Source organism: Gopherus evgoodei, chromosome 1, assembly GCF_007399415.2.
Source record: "Gopherus evgoodei ecotype Sinaloan lineage chromosome 1, rGopEvg1_v1.p, whole genome shotgun sequence".
Lineage (NCBI taxonomy): Eukaryota > Metazoa > Chordata > Testudines > Testudinidae > Gopherus > Gopherus evgoodei.
Genome location: NC_044322.1, coordinates 162,327,048 through 162,344,611, shown reverse-complemented (window position 1 = coordinate 162,344,611; position 17,564 = coordinate 162,327,048). Strand labels below are relative to the sequence as shown.

At 45.0% G+C, this 17,564-nt stretch overlaps 1 protein-coding gene across 4 annotated transcripts in view; it reads right to left on the bottom strand.

Moving 5' to 3' along the window:
• BRWD1 (bromodomain and WD repeat domain containing 1) overlaps positions 1 to 17,564 on the bottom strand; it is a 134,477-nt gene that overhangs the window by 68,643 nt on the left and 48,270 nt on the right. For 3 of the 4 annotated variants that reach the window (XM_030577639.1, XM_030577624.1, XM_030577646.1), the window contains 6 exons: positions 12,620 to 12,812; positions 10,588 to 10,713; positions 10,342 to 10,449; positions 9,778 to 9,902; positions 9,557 to 9,639; positions 8,651 to 8,762 (listed from right to left, as the gene is read on the bottom strand). In XM_030577639.1, coding sequence (XP_030433499.1) covers positions 8,651 to 8,762; positions 9,557 to 9,639; positions 9,778 to 9,902; positions 10,342 to 10,449; positions 10,588 to 10,713; positions 12,620 to 12,812 — 747 coding nt within the window. The remainder of the gene's footprint in view (positions 1 to 8,650; positions 8,763 to 9,556; positions 9,640 to 9,777; positions 9,903 to 10,341; positions 10,450 to 10,587; positions 10,714 to 12,619; positions 12,813 to 17,564) is intronic. The other variant, XM_030577632.1, reaches the window with a different exon arrangement.

Sequence of the window (17,564 nt, the reverse complement as noted above, 5' to 3'; positions counted from 1 at the left end):
AAAACAATACGGTGAAATTGGTATGAAAACTATTTAGACCAGCCTTTGGGAAAAGCACTGACTACTTATAGAACTTTCACCTGTTTTACACCTATGTGAATAATATGGAACTAGTGAAATTTATGAATACTGTATGCTGGTTTGGTTATTGGGAATGCTGTTAATTTTATGAATTTTTTTTTAAAACTCAGAATTGTCTGGATCCAGGCATGAATGGGAAGAATGGCTCAACACAACTACCTATCAATGATCACTTATAATTTAAGGGATAATGCCAAAGCTACTAGCTTTGGTGACTGACTGTCCAGTCTACAAAATTGGATTTTACCAAGAATGACTGAGGCCCCGCAAACACAAGGGAACAAAACTCAACAAGTGTTAAAAACATCTTGGGGTGGGGGAATATCAGACAGATGCAGGAGCCATTTGGGGCAGTCTGGAGAAGCCATGCCTGTGCCGAGGTCTGCATCATGGAATAGTAGGACTTCAGGCAAGATAGACATGCACGTAGATTGTTTTAATATCCTTTTTTCTCTAAAGCTTTGCTCTGACTGCTAAAGAAATGAGACTTATTTTAATAAGGTTGTCTGGTCACAAGCTCCTGAAGGGAAGAATATCAGATTCTCAAACCCAGCAAAACCTGTAGTTAATGACCTTTCATACAAAGGGTACTGTAACTGGCTCCTGGGAAAACTGAAAATTCCACCCCAAACACAGGTAAAGATACAAGGCTTAACACCTGAGGGGGTCATACTCAGAGATCAAAAATGGACAGAGGTGCAGCTCACCCTATAACTAATGTTTTTTTAACTGATGTAGTTAAATGGATATAAAGTTAAGTTGGTATAAACCAGATGTAAACAGATTTTAAAAAAAGTGTCTACACATAGGAGTTTGCGTCAGTTTAAAACTGTCTTTTAAATCTATTTAAACTGAAGCAACTTTCTTAGCGTCCCAGATTCCAAATACAAGACCCCACATCCAAAAAACCACTACTGACTTGCCAAGCTACCATGAGCTGGTTCAATTCATCCCATGGTGGTCTACAGAGGACAAGTATAGTCATACAGCAATTTCAGCCACTTTGATATTGCTGCATTTCTCCCCTGCTATTAGCCTTTTGCAAATAAGTGGTATTTCAAATGAAGAACTGGGGGTCAGGGGAAAGCAGGGTTTCAAAGGCTCAAAGAAATATAGGTAACAGCAGATTTATGGAGCCGATGGAGATTGTGGACCCTGCATTCTGTACTCTGGCATCTTGAATGGATTGAAGGGTACACTAACCACATGTCTAATTATAGTGCTGCTGTGAGGCCCCACTAATTATTTGTGCATTATTCATCTGTCGATACTACTGGCTACCAATCTGGTGTTTAGTCAAAAGCAAAAAAGTAGCTTGTGGGCAGAGCTGGGGACAGAACCACCATTTCGCCTGACATTTTGACCCATTATAACAGTGATTTAGCTGCATATACCTTATTGATAGCAGAAATAACAGGAAGTTTAGAGGAGCTGAAATAGTATGCAAAGATGATTAAATAAAAGGACAGCACAGGACTGCTGACAAAGCAGGAAATTTCCATTATGGATAGAAGCACAGGTTGCTTTTGAGTAGAAGAGGTGACAAAAGATTTTTGCATGCATGCAGCTGGGTAAAGCAAAGCTGCCTAAACCTTACCCTGTTGTAAGATAGCACATATATTACAGATTTAACACGGTTGTAGTATGGAGGGGGATGATAGAAATAAAGGCTGACAGCTGTCTTCTCACATGTTGCAAATGTCACTGAATGAGAGACCAAAAAGCAGCTCCATACACTAGTCCTTCTCAAGAACAAAAACTATTGCAGTGATAAAGGAGGTTGACTAGCACATGACAAACATATTTTGGATTTTAAGCTACAAGGGAATAGATAATAAAATTAAATACTTGAGGTATACTTTGCTTCCAAAAATATTTTTACTTCTGTATCTGCCACTCAGTGAGTTTGCACACTACATACCATTTTACATATTAAAATTAAGTTTAAGAATATATGAGCATATCTTAGTCAATTTTGTTCTGGAGCCAATATTTGAATATTAATACATATAAAGCTGGCAAGAGCTGTACAGAACAAATACAGAAACTAAACCTACAAATATTAAAATCCAAAATAATTCATTTCCATTGTGTTAGTTTGGACTACTGAAGCTGTGTGTGGTTTTTTTTGTTTGTTTTTTTTTAAAAGATATCTTCCTTAGCTATTCCACGGAGAAGATTCAATAAAAGACAGTTACTCACCTTTGTAACAATTCTTCTTCGAGATGTGTTGCTCATATCCATTCCAATTAGGTGTGTGCGCGCCGTGTGCACGTCCGTCGGAAGATTTTTACCCTAGCAACACTCGGTGGGTCAGCTGGGCGCCCCCTGGCATGGCACCGCTATAGCACTGAATATATACCCCTGCCTACCCGTTGGCTCCTCAGTTCCTTCTTGCCGGCTACTCCGACAGTGGGGAAGGAGGGCGGGTTTTGGAATGGATATGAGCAACACATCTCGAAGAACAGTTACAAAGGTGAGTAACTGTCTTTTCTTCTTTGAGTGCTTGCTCATATCCATTCCAGTTAGGTGAATCCCAAGCCTTACCAAGACAGTGGGGTCGGAGTGAGATACTGCAGTGTGTAGAACCGCAGAGCCGAAGGCTGCGTCCTCTCTGGATTGTTGCACCAGGGCACAATGGGAAGAGAAGGTATGTACTGAAGACCACGTAGCTGCTGGACATATCTCCTGGATGGGTACTCGAGCTAGGAAGGCGGCCGATGAGGCCTGAGCCCTGGTAGAATGACCAGTAATACGTCCCGGAGAGACATGAGCTAGATCATAGCAAGTACGGATGCACGCCGTTACCCATGATGAAATTCTCCGAGAAGAGACAGGTAGGCCATTCATCCAATCTGCCACTGCCACAAAAAGTTAGGGTGTTTTGCGGAAGGGTCTCGTTCGGTCAATGTAGAAGGCAAGTGCCCTATGGACGTTGAGGGAATGCAACTGCTGTTCTCTACGAGATGTATGCGGTTTGAGAAAGAAGACCGGGAGGAATATGTCCTGGTTGAGATGAAAGGCCGAGACTACTTTAGGGAGGAACGCCGGATGTGGACGTAACTGCACCTTGTCTTTGTGGAACACCATGTATGGTGGGTCCACCATCAGAGCCCGAAGCTCAGAGACTCTCCTAGCCGATGTGATGGCCACAAGGAAGGCTGTTTTCCATGACAAATACAGGAGCGAGCAAGTCGCCAATGGCTCGAATGGAGGAGTCATAAGTCTCGTCAGGACCAAGCTGAGGTCCCAGGAAGGGGCAGGGTGTCGTACTAGGGGGTATAGACACTCCAAACCTTTGAGGAACCTCGAGACCATAGGGTGGGAGAAGACGGAGTAAGTACCTTCTCCGGGGTTGAAAGCAGAAATAGCCGCCAAACGCACTTGCAATGATGAGATAGCGAGGCCTTGCTGTTTAAGATACCAGAGGTAGTCCAATATAGTGGGAATGGGAACCTCCGTGGGTGTTACATTTAGTGTTTGACACCAGCAAGAAAATCGCTTCCACTTGGCCAAGTACGTAGACTGGGTGGAAGGTTTTCTGCTACCCAGGAGTACTTCTTGCACTGGGGCAGAGCAACGTAACTCCGACTGGGTTAACCATGCAGGAGTCACGCTGTGAGATGGAGGGATTGTAGGTCTGGGTGGTGAAGCCTGCCGTGGTCCTGCGTTATAAGATCCTGATGCAGGGGCAGAGGGATCATGTTGGCTATCGAGTGGTCCAGCAACGTGGTGTACCAGTGCTGTCGGGGCCACGCAGGGGCCATCAGGATCAGGCGATCCCTGTCCCTGTGGAACTTTAAGAGAACCCTGTGCACCAGTGGGAAGGGTGGAAAGGCGTACAGCAGCTGGTTCTTCCATGAGATTAGGAAGGCGTCCAATATCGAGCCCAGGGTGAGACCTTGGAAGGAGCAGAACTTCTGGCACTTCCTGTTGTCGCGGAAAGCGAAGAGGTCTATGTGGGGAAAGCCCCACTTCTGGAAGATGGAACGTAGAATGTCAGGGCGAAGCGACCACTCGTGAGACCGAAAATATTTGCTGAGATGGTCTGCCAGGGTGTTCCGGACTCCCGGAAGGAACGATGCTACAAGGTCTATCAATTGGGCTATGCAAAATTCCCACAATTGGATTGCCTCCTGACAAAGGGGGGAGGATCGAGTCCCTCCCTGCTTGTTTGTTTATGTAGTGTATGGCCGTTGTGTTGTCGGTAAGCACTGAAACACAACGACCTTGCAGATGTTGTAGAAACGTCTGGCATGCCAGGTGGACTGCTCTCAGCTCCCGGACGTTTATGTGCAACGCTAGCTCTTGAGATGACGAGAGGCCTTGCATGTGACGATGGTCTAGATGAGCCCCCCAGCCAAGAGACGATACGCCCATCGTTAGGGACACCAACGGCTGCCTCAGATGGAATGGCAGTCCTGCACAAACCAGGGAGGGTGTTAGCCACCATTTGAGGAAATCTAAGATGCTCTGAGGAATGGTGACCACCATGTCTATGGTATCTCTGCCTGGATGGTACACTGAGGCGAGCCAGGTTTGAAGGGGATGCATGCATAGTTTTGCGTGCTTGGTTACAAAGGTACATGCGGCCATGTGACTGAGGAGGCCCAGACAGATGCGAGCCAAGGTCGTCGGAAAGGTTTGGAGGCTTTTTATAACAGGACTAGTGCCTGAAACCGGGGCAGTAGCAGGCAGGCTTTTGCGAGTTTGGTGTCTAGAATGGCCCCAATGAATTCTATTCTTTGAGTGGGCATGAGAGCAGACTTCTCTAGATTGATCATCAGGCCCAGTGTCTCGAATAGGTCCATGATGATGGCTATGTGTCAGGTGACCTGTGCCTCGGAGGTCCGTCGAATAAGCCAGTCGTCTAGGTAAGGAAAAACATGTATTCGCTGACGACGGAGGAAGGCAGCCACTACCACCATGCACTTTGTAAAGATGCGAGGGGCCGCAGAGAGGCCAAACAGAAGGACCACAAATTGGAAATGTTGGTGATGCACCGTAAACCGTAGGTACTGTCTGTGCAGGGGATAAACAGTGATATGGAAATATGCGTCCTTCATGTCGAGAGCAGCGTATCAGTCCCCGGGATCCAAGGAAGGGATAATGGTCCCCAGGGATACCATGCAGAACTTCAACTTTTTTTTTAAAACATGTTGAGTCCTTGCAGGTCCAGGATGGGTCAAAGACCTCCTTTTGCTTTGGGGATTAGGAAATATCTGGAGTAAAATCCCCTGCCCCTCAATTCCTCCAGTACCTCCTCTATAGCTCCGATCAAGAGGAGTGTGAGAACCTCTTGCCAGAGGAATTGCTAGTGAGAAGGGTCCCTGAAGAGGGATGAGGAGGGGGGTGAGAGGGAGGGGGCAAAATAAATTGGAGGTGGTATCCAAATTCCACCATACGTAGGACCCAACGATCCCATTAATTGGGACCACGCAGGGAGGAAGGAGGAAAGATGGTTGGAAAACTGAAGGGGATCCTGGAGAAGGACTGGTGCTCTGCTCTCGGGCGCACCTTCAAAAGTTCACTTTCGGGCCCGTAGCTGGTTTGGCGGGACCGGTATTGTGTCCGCCTTGGGACCCAGATTGTCATCTGCGGTTCCCGCAACCGCTCCTTCTGCCAAAGTCTTGTCACGGTCTGGGCGGGGAGTAAGGGTGCTGAGGTTGGCTATGGAAGGACCTCCATTGGGTTTGTGGGGTGTGCATCCCAAGGGAACGCATGATCACCCGATTGCCCTTAAGACTCTGTAGCCTAGGGTCCATTTTCTGAGAGAAAAGGCCCTGGCCTTCAAACGGCAGGTCCTGGATGGTGTGTTGCAGTTCAGGAGGTAGACCTGACACTTGCAGCCACGAGATCCTCCTCACCGTAATTCCCGAGGCCACGGTTCTGGCTGCCGAATCTGCAGTGTCGAGGGTGGCCTGCAGGGACGTCCGCGCCACTCTCTTTCCTTCATCGAGAAGGGCTTGGAATTCCTGGCGGGACTCTGGTGGGACCAGCTCAGTGAACTTACCCATCGACTGCCAGGTGTTATAATTACATCTACTGAGCAGGGCCTGTTGGTTCGCCACCCTGAGTTGGAGGCCCCCTGCAGAGTAGACTTTACGTCCCAACAGGTCCATCCGCCTAGCCGCCTGCGATTTTGGGGCGGGGGCTTGCTGGCCATGGCGTTCTTGCTCATTGATGGATTGAACCACCAGGGAGCATGGAGAAGGGTGGGTATATAGGTATTCATACCCTTTGGAGGGTACCATATACTTTCTTTCCACCTCTCTGGCCGTAGGAGGGACAGACACCAGCGATTGCCAGATTGTGTCCGCTTTGGCTTGGATGGCGCATATAAAAGGCAAAGCTACGCGGGTTGGGGCATCCGCCGACAGTATGTCTATCATCGGGTCTTCAACCTCTGGGACCTCCTCCACCTGGAGATTGATATTTAAGGCAACTCGCCTCAAAAGGTCCTGGTGAGCTCGGAGGTCGATTGGGGGCAGGCCCGAGGAGGATGTACCGGCCACTGCCTCGTCGGGTGAAGAGGACAACGACAGACTCGGTACCAGTGGTTCCTATAGGGACTCTTGGTCCGGAGGTACGTCAGGGTCCGGGAGGACCTGAGGGTCCGGTGCCTGAGGAGAGTGATCTGTACCCGCTGGAGAGGGGGCGGCTAATAGTGGCCTCCAGTACACGATGTTCCAATGGGGCGGAACATGATGGTACCGTGGGTTCGCCTTGGGCCTCATATGCCCAAGGCGTCCAAAAGGACCACTGATAAGGATCTTGGTCTGGACCTTGAGCCTCATGGAGAACCCGGCTATGCGTCTGAATCGGGAGAGGCGGCACTATCAGCGTGCGATGATTCAGACGCGTGCCTCGATGGCCATGGCGGAGCGGAGGCCGTTTGAGGATAAGCCCTGTCTCTAGGGTACCGTATTTCGTGCCGCACCGGAGAGCGGTACCGGGATCCGTACCAGTACCGAGAGCGTGATCGGGACCTGCGACCAGCACGGTGCAGGGAGGTCAGCCGGGATCTTGATGCCCTATGATGAGAGCAGCTGCGGTCCGAACGGTGCCGGGAGCTGGACCAGTGCCTGGAGTATCGGTCCGGTGAGCGGGACCTCGAGTGGTGCCGCGAGTGCGACCGGTACCAAGGAGATCAGTACCGGGACTGCGAGCAGCGCCTGGATCTGGAGCGATGAGGAGATCGAGAATACTGGTGGGACCTCGATCTTGAGTGCTGTCTGCCTGAGGTGCCGATGGAAGGTGGTCTTACCATGGCAGGCTTGCCTGTCAATTGAATAACCCGCACTGGCAGTGCCAGGGGTTGAGGCAGGGCGGGCTCCGTTAACGCAATAAATTCCCTCGCCGTAGCAAATGTCTCTGGCGTAGTGGGAACGAGAAGCTCTACCGAAGCATGTGCCGGGGAGCTGTCATGCACCGGACTTGACGGCTCTTGCACGGCCGGAATCAACGGTGCGGAGATTGTCGGTGCCGAGGCAGTTAGTGGTGCTGTGCGGCTCGGCTTAGATTCCTGCTCAGACTGCGGTGCAGATAGTGGGGCTGCAGGAGCTTTAAGCTTCTTGGCACGCAGGGAGAGGGAGCAGTGCCGGGCCAGTTTCTGGGCCGGTGACAGCTGGTGCCGAGCTGTCTTCGCGGTGCCAGCACTCTCCGGTACCGATGAGGCACTTATCCCCAGCGCGGACTGTCCGGCAGCTGGTGCCGAAGGTGAAGGAGTGAGGGCTGCCTCCATTAGGAGCTGCTTAAGGTGAAAGTCCCGCTCCTTCTTCGTCCGCGGCTTGAACGATTTGCAGATCCGGCACTTGTCTGCAAGGTGGGATTCCCCCAAGCACTTGAGGCAGGAGTCGTGGGGGTCTCCTATGGGCATCGGCCGGCGGCAGGCCGAGCACGGCTTGAAACCCGGTGAGCCAGGCATGGGCCTGAGCATCGGGAGAGGGAAAGGGCTAATCCCCGACCCTCCGAACTATATACACTAACTACATTTACAAAAATCTATTAACTGGAACTACAGAGAATAAACTATATACACAATAAGTATTAGAACGAGCGAAAAGCTAGGGAGGTGGAGATCAGCTAAGCTGCGCTCCACTGTTCCAACGACCGACACGGGCGGTAAGAAGGAACTGAGGAGCGGACGGGTCGGCAGGGGTATATATTCGGTGCCATAGCGGCGCCACGCCAGGGGGCGCCCAGCCAACCCACCGAGTGTTGCTAGGGTAAAAATCTTCTGATGGACGTGCACATGGCGCGCACACACCTAATTGGAATGGATATGAGCAAGCACTCGAAGAAGAACCCATAATTTGTAAGTTATTACTGAAAATAGGAGGTTCCTCTCTTTCACAAATATAGAATACAATTTGTGTTGAGCAAGTTACTATTCATGAAAAAGTTACTGCATTTTGGCAATACATTCACATAGTGCTTAAAAGACGTTTGCTAACAGACTTTTATGTTTTCAACCAACAATATTTTGTGGATCTTACACCTACAGCCCACTAATATAAGCCAGGATTTATACTGTGTAAATAAACATTTTAAAGGCCTCTGTACTTACTTAACACTGTAACACTGAAAGTGACTATCTGGATACTGTGGCTGATATGGCTCTTGACCCAACACTGTTCCAAACCACCAAGCATCATCAATAATGGATCGGAATCTATCAGCTGTAAGAGAAAGAACCATTTCCCCACTCAGATACATATTCTGGTAACCAAAAGTTTTTAATTATGCTTTTTTGTGAGGATGGAATTACCGGGGAGAAAACTAATGAATAGGCTCAGACTCAATGTCAGAAGGGACCATCATGATCATCTAGTTTGACCTCCAATAGTATATTATGGTTTAAAAGTATAAATATCTACTTTAAAAAACAGACACTAGATAAAGGAAAAATAACCGACTACACAAAGTAGTGTACATTATCATTCACAGTAAGCTCTAAAATCCAAACATATAGTAGTATGCAAATAACAAGATGTTAAATATATGTTTCAGTGTAGAAGGCATGCACCATTAAAGGTGCTGAGTATTCTACTATATATAAAAAAACCTGTATGACTTCAATCACAATGAGGCAAATGCCTGAAAAAACAGATAAGCCTTAACACTATGAACTGAAGGCCAGACCCTTGCTCTACAATACCAAAGAGTTTAGGACGCAATAAACTCCATTTCATAGTCCAGGTCTCTCCATCAATGTCTAACTCCAGCATTCAGATGTTCAAATCTCTAGAAACTGTTTGCAAAAGGGTCTCAGCTGACCTCAAGTGCAACAGTGGAGCATTTGATGATGGAGAGCTGTTGGAAATCTATGATAGTCAGGACACAAGCCACACAGAACCTTTTAAATCAATGTCAACACAATGAATTGTACATAACGTTCTCAGAAGCTAGCCACAATGGAAAATGTTTGTATTCTAAAACTATATTGCCAGACACTTGAAAGGTGAAGACTTACAAGCTTGCCAATTCCTTTGTCGTGCTTCATCATAAAACTGACGCAATACAAGAAAGTCAATGACATCTGGCATATCATGGTATCTAGATAAAAAATAAAATTAGCTTTCATTTGTGTGTCATATTATATATTATGCTACGTTGCGTAGAGGAAAAAACTAAGGAATGGCTCTTTAAAAAAAATTATTCTCTAGCATATGCTTTCAGCAGAGAAACACATACTTGAGAGAAAATGATTTGTCTGAAAGTTTTCCAGTGGCATGGTCTATAAAAGCAAGCTTCAGGCAACACAGTGTAGGAGGACCAACTTCATATCGTATCCCAACAATTTTTACCAGTTCTTGATCCTATAACAAACAAAAATGAAAGCAATAAATTCCATTAAGTTTCAGCCCTATCCTAGAGGCACAATCTTTAGTTTAGTTTTCTTATATAAAATATCTGAATAGTTTTACCACTCAAAAAGCCAATAGTGTTAAATACTGTATATGAGATTTTATTGGGAGACAACCAAATCCTTACATAGAGTCTGTACCCTTTTTAAAACAAAACAAGATTTATGTTTTTATTTCAGTGAAGTCCAGGCCTCCCATGGGCAATTTTGAAGGTTTCTTTGATGACTGAAGAAAGTTTTCTTCCTCCTTTACGTTGGTAGGAAAACATTAAAGGGAAGTTACAAAGCTAAATCCTCACTAGTTATATTTATACAAAATTTAAAATGCTAATGTAAACTGTTAAACACACATCATCAGTACTGAACATGTAACAACCTCAATATATTCTTACCCTAAGGACCATTTTTCTCCATGGCTCCTTGTGGGGATTTAGTTCATAAATATTATTTTTTCTGACTGCTTCAATATAAGCTTCATGACCCTGTCGAAAATATATTACCTGTAAAAATAAAAATCCACCGAATAATTATTTACTTGAAACACTAAAGTACATGTTTTTCTGTATTTAGTGCCAGTTGCTATGTTAACTTTTAGTTAATCTAAAATTTTATAGCACTTTTTGAGCAAAGTCTCTCACCTCATCTCCCATTTGGGGAACAAAAGGAGATTTTCGAAGTGCTGTGTCAGTTATCCAAACAGGAGGATGGTAGTCATATAACACGTCTTCGTTTACTGGTTGCGTGGGAGTACTATTCTGCACATTCTGACAAACAGGATAGTTATACATTATAAATTATGTTCTTAGTGTAGTGTCATGAAAACTTGTTATCCAAGAATTTCTTCTAAAGTCTACACAAAGCTAATACCATGAAACAATAATAAATTAAGCTCTATACAAAACCTTAAAACCAAAAATCTCCTAAAGCCCACATTTTGATACTCAAGTCTGGTATTCTGGTTCTCCCTATATTTGCAGTTCTTCCATTGTCATCATTAAGTTTGTCAACCATAAAGTATTTTACTCCCAATAAACTTGTAGGGCACAGTTCTTTCAGAGCTGCATGGTAGTTCTTAATGTGACTGTCAAAAAGACTTCTCTAATTTTTTAAACTGCTGTTCCGTTGTGCACTGTCTGGCAACTACATATTAATTATGTATATATGTCATTTTATTAAACAAAAAACCTTCAGACTATTTAAATATGTACCAAGTGTAGCTTAAAGCAAAGAAATTCCAATTTATTATATATCTGCCACTTCAAAACTAATATTCAGAATCAAAGGTGATTATATAATCTTTGAGAAAAAACAGACTTACATATAGATCACCATACATTTTATACTGTATGATGACATATTCGAAAGGCACGCTCTGGCCCTGGCTATAAGGAGTTGCAAAATCACCTGAAGCGCTTAAAGATTCCAGTTCTCCACATTATTACAGAATGCTATTTTCTACCACTTTAGAATTTACCAAGGAATTCAGGTTAAAATTCCCACCCTGTGCAGAGGGCAAGCACAAGGCCTATAAACCATTTAATATTTGTGCTGTTTTGAATACTTAAGTTATTTAAATGAATGATTATTTACACCCGTTTGGTGACAGGGCTGAGGTTCTAACCAGTTATTTTCTTTAATTTATTAAAAAAGTTCTTATCCCATATCAAGTATGGTGAACCATGTGATGTTTGACTAGGAGAATGACACTTCACTTTGGATGCAGAATTTGCCCTGGTTATTCTAGGACTGTTGAATTACTATAGTGCATTCTATGTGAGGCATACCTTGAAAAGATTCAGAAAGTGAAGCTGGTGCAGAATGCAATCACCTGTCTATTAAGCAGTACAGCATGCGGACAGAACATTACATCAGTCTATTCTGCCTTTACTGCCTGCGAATAACTTTCAACAGAGTTTGAAGTGTTGGTTTTAAACAAAGCTTTCAATGGTTTGGGAACTGGTTACCAAGGAAGACACATCTGCTCTCTAACGTAATATTATTACAACTGTAATCAGTGGAGATGTCAGAGTTAGAGCCCCTTCAATGTAAAATAAAGACATTTTGAAGAACAACCAAATTCCAGGGTCACAATTCTCAAGCCCAGATTTCTGGCCTTCTAGGCATCCGAATTTTCAAATAGGCACTGAAAAACAGTGGCAGGCTTATAAGTGGATCAGCTGGATATGGAAAGGTTTGTGTTGAGGATATTAAAATGGCAGTTCAATTAATTTGTTTTTTGATGTTTTTGTATCAAAAACGGATTTAAAATTCAGAAAAGCACCAAAAGTATTCTAAAATCTAAACAAATAAAACCCTTAAATATGTGCATTCCTTGCTTTTGTATTCAAAGCTGCTATAAAAGTGGTAGAGGGTAAGAAAAAACATCTGTTTAGACCCCATAATGGTGCGGAGGCTTTAGTTACCTGTTGTAAAGCAAAGTCCATAAAATTTAATTAGACAATGTAATGTTGTTGGGAGGCAAAAAGTCTTGAAAAGGTGAAGGAGCCCAAGTTAACTTTAAGACAACCACAGTTAATAATATCACAAACACCTCTGCCTAATACGGAGGTAATGTATACAAACTCCATAAAGTCCAGGTACAAGAGATTTAAAACAAAAAGAGATATCGATGAAGAATTAAGTGAACAGAAGGAATGAACAGTATAATACCTCTTCCTGCTTTTTTGGTTTGGGTTTTTTCCTTCTTTTTCTTCTTCTCTTTGGAGGAAAAGATTTCTCTGCTGATACTTCATCTTCTGAAGTACTACAATATCTGATAGCTTTGCGTCGAGATGTTCGTACAGGAGGCTTGAGATTTATCCCTGCATCAGCTATCCAGTCAGAATATCTACTTGAAGAGTCACTGTTCATGGGGAAAATAATGGAAACAAATGGAATTTAGATATTCAAACAGCTGACAACTAGTTAAGAATGTTAAATTAATTCTAACAATATTTGTAGATGTAAAGTTCCCATTCCCTGTCCAAATCTTCAGTGGTTTTGGAGGTTGTCAGGAGGAGTAGAGGAAGATTTAATTGCTGTGATACATTTCAAAAGAATTTCTAATTCCTTCACTTTGGCTAGCATTTTAACTTATGGCACTAATTCTTCACTCACTAGCATGCAACTATGATATTTTTGTCCTTATAGAAATTCTGTACAACATTTAATGTGTTCCTGCACTGTATTTCAGAAGCAGGATTCCAATAAATAGGAACATCCTACCTATTCACAGGCAACAGAAGATACATACTTTCAGATATCTTATTTCATTGAGGGTTTAAAAAACAAAACAATTTCCTTTTCTAAAAAACATGCTAACCATAGTTTCTTATTGTTAGACAGGATTCCAACAAAAACAGCTGTAACTTGGCATGGACAGTCATCCCTGAGGATGAGAACAGTTTTGAAAAAATTGCGTTTGATTTAACAAAGTTTGAGAATTAGAATAGGCCACACTAAATATATGCAAATTTTTATTTAGCTTATAGGCACAGACTTTAAGACATGCAGTGCACATTGTGTGCAGCTAACTAAATGCATACTTTTGAAGACAAGTCTGCTGATACCAAATATTAATCATTGTTAAATTATGGATTTCACCATGGCTTAGAAATCAGGCCAATTTAGAAGATGTTTGGATTAGTAGTTTTAATAGTAAAAAGAAACAGTTACTTACTAACTAACAACTAACTGTTGTACTAACTAACAACTAACTGTTGTACTCCAAAATATGATGCAGCCGTGTATTCCAAGAAGGTCCACATGCACATTGGAGCCAGAGACTTTTGCCTAGCAATACTCGTAGGACGTGTGGTGCTCATGCCTCAGGCCTGTAGCCCCTTCCTTGGCTTACCCATTACCAAGAACGGGATTTACACCAAAAGCCCAGGAAAAGACACCAAGGCAGAGGGGATGGAGGGTGGGTTGTGGAATTCAAGTCTTCCTCAAATCTTGAAGAACCACAGTCACAGAAAGTAACTGTTTCTTCTTCTTCGAGTAGATGCAGAAATGTATTCCAAGTAGGTGACTTCAAGTAGTACCTCCATCCAGAAGCACGGCTCAAGTCTACTTGAGCAAGGATCACAGGACCACTCTTCCAACATTATTGTCTGCTCTGGAAGAAGTGGTAATCACATAATGGTCCATAAATGTATGCATGGACAACCACATGGCTGCCCTACAAATGTTCAATATGGACGTGTCATTTGGGAATGCCACTGACATTGCCCATCTCTGATCAAATGTCCCTGAATCAGCTGAGGAGGCATAGCTGATGCTATTTCATATGCTGTCTTAATGTAAGACATTAGCCATCTAGAGACTGTCTCCTCAGAGACAGCTTGTCCTTTCATGCAGTCCGTACGTACAAACAGGCAAAGTGAAGCCCGAAATTGTTCAGTCCTGTTCAGATGGAAGGATAGACAGCATCTAACGTCAAGGATATGGAGGCGTTGCTACTTCGTGGAAGAATGCAGATTAGGAAAAAATACAGGCAAATACATCGCTTGGTTCAAATGAAACAAACCACCTTGGATACAAACTTTGGGAGTGGCTGAAGCGTAACCATGTCCCTGAAGAACTGCATGTAAGGAGGCCCAGACATCAGGGCCTGTAACTAACACGCCCTTCTGACAGAGGTAATGGCTATCGAGAAAGCAGTTTTTTGACACAGAACAGGCAGAAGACAGGAAGCAAGGGGCTCGAATGGAGACCCCATTAGAGCCGTTAAAACAGTGTTCAGGTCCCACAAAGGGTTCGGCTCTCGGACTGGAGGATGCAAGTGGAGAAGCCCTTTCAGAGATCGTGTCACCTTGCACTGGAGAAAACCAATTTTCCTTGGATAGGTGGACAAAACACTGATATTGCTGCTAAGTGCATTCGCAAACCTGGTCTACACTATGCATTTAAACTGAATTTAGCAGCATTAAATCAATTTAACCCTGCACCCGTCCACACAACAAGGCCCTTTATATCGAAATAAAGAGCTCTTTAAACCGGTTTCTGTACTCCTCCCCGATGAGAGGAGTAGTGCTGAAATCGGTATTGCCATGTCGGATTAGGGTCACTATGGCCACAAATCGACAGTATTGGCCTCCGGGCAGTATCCCACAGTGCACTATTGTGAACGCTCTAGAAAGCAATCTGAACTTGGATACACTGGCCAGGTAGACAGGAAAAGCCCGGCAAACTTTTGAATTTCATTTCCTATTTGCCCAGCGTGGAGCTCTGATCAGCACGGATGGCGATGCAGTCCCAAATCCAAAAAGAGCTCCAGCATGGCCATACGGGAGATACTGGATCTGATCGCTGTATGGGGAGACAAATCTATTCTATCAGAGCTCCGTTACAGAAGATGAAATGACAAAGCATTTGAAAAAATCTCCAGGCTATGATACAGAGTCCACAGCACAGTGCTGTGTGACAAGCGTAACGGAAAGCCAAAGAATCAAATAGACACTCATGGAGGGAGGGAGCGGGGACTGAGGACTCGAGCTATCCCACAGTCCCCGCAGTCTCGGAAAAGCATTTGCATTCTTGGCTGAGCTCCCAATGCTGAAGGGTCAAAAACATTGTCGGCAGTAGTACAGAGAATATGTAATCAATTTACCCCCCTCCCTCCCTCCCTCAAATAAAAGGGAAAATCGTTTCTCGCCACTTTTCAATGTCACCGTATGTCTACTGGATGCTGCTGGTAGACAGGTTGCTGCAGCGCTAAACAGCAGCATCCTCTCCCCTCCCCTCCTCTCCCTGGTGGCAGACGGTACAGTACAAAATGACTGATAGCCGTCCTCGTCATCATCTCATGAGTGCTCCTGGCTGGCCTCAGTGAGGTCGGCTGGGGTGCTGGGTAAAAATGGGAATGAATCCCTGTCATTCCTGGCAGACGGTACAAAATGCTGGGTAACCGTCTTCATCATAGCAGCTGGAGCCTGAGCTTCATCAGTGCCCCCCTCCCCCTCCTTTTGTGTCTAAAGAAAAGATTCTGTACTCCCGGGACTATCAGAGCAGCGGGAGGCTGCCTCCCCCTCATTTTATCTCACTAAAAAGTCAGTGTTTCTTATTCCTGCATTCTTTGTTACTTCATCACACACATGGGGGGAACACTGCCACGGTAGCCCAGGAGGGGTGCGGGAGGAGGGAAGCAACAGGTGGGGTTGTTGCAGAGACACCCCCTAGAATGACATGCAGCTCATCATTTCTGCGGGACCTCTGGGGCTTTGACCTGGAGCGGCTGTGCTCTCTGGTTCTCTAGTAGACTTGCCCTATATTCTAGGCAGGACTGACTATTTTTAGACAAAACAAAGAAAGGAATGACCCGGGGAGTCATTCCCATTTTTGTCCATGTGCCGCCGGCTGACCTCAGCGAAGCCAGCCAGGAGCATCCATGACAGCAGCAGGCGGTACAAAATGCTTGATAACCATCATCTCAACGCCAATTTACAATGGCAGACAGTGCAATAGGGGATGGTAACCATCTCCGCTACCTTGCAAATGCAAATGAATGCTGCTGTGTAGCACTGCAGTACCGCCTCTGTCAGCAGCATCCAGTACACATACGGTGACAGTGACAAAAGGCAAAACAGGCTCCATGGTTGCCATGCTAAGGCGTCTGCCAGGGCAATCCAGAGAAAAAGGGCACGAAATGATTGTCTGCCGTTGCTTTCACAGGGGAAGGATTGAGTGACATTTACTCAGAATCACCCACGACACTGTTTTTGCACCATCATGCATTCGGATCTCAACAGGCGGGGGTGACTGCGGGGACTATGGGATAGCTATGGGATAGCTACTCACAGTGCAACACTCCAGAAATTGACGCTAGCCTTGGTACACAGACTCACACCGCCGAATTATTGTGCTTTGTGTGGCCGCGTGCACTCGACTTTATACAATCTGTTTTACAAAACAGGTTTATGTAAAATCGGAATAATCCTGTACTGTAGACATACCCTCAGAGAATTGAGTGCTATGCCCAATTCTTGATGATGTAACAGGTACTCTAAGATGTCCTGGATGGAAGCCTCTGCTGGACAGGTCCCCATGGGCCAAAGATGACATGGAAAACCTCTTCCATTTTGCCAAGTAGGGTGTTCTAGTAGAAAGCTTCCTATTATTAAGTAGGACCTGTTGGACGGACTCCCAGCAATACTCATCTTCCTTATTCAGCCATCCCATAAAGGTGCAATGAGCAGATCACTGAATGCAGGGTAGATGTAGTCCTTTCTGAGGAGGTTGGGAAGAAGAGGAAGCAGCATGGGAGGCTGAACAGACAGAGTGAGGAGATCTGAGAACCAGTGCTGCTTCAGTCATGCCAGGGCAATGAGGATGCGTCTAGCTCAAGTCACCTTCAGCTTGATGACGACCTGGGGAAGGACTGGGATAGGAGGGGATGCATACAGCAGAGTCGACTTCCAGCTGCAGTGCAAGGCATCAGAGAGAGAGCACACAAGATGAGTCCCTCCTGAAAGCAGAATAGGCAACACTTTCTGTTTTCCCTCGTCAAAGAGGTCAATTGTGGGAACGCCCCACATTGTGATCATCAGCCAAAAGACTTCGGTCTTTAAGGACCACTCATGGTTGGGAAAAAAATCCCTGGTGAGATGATCAGCAA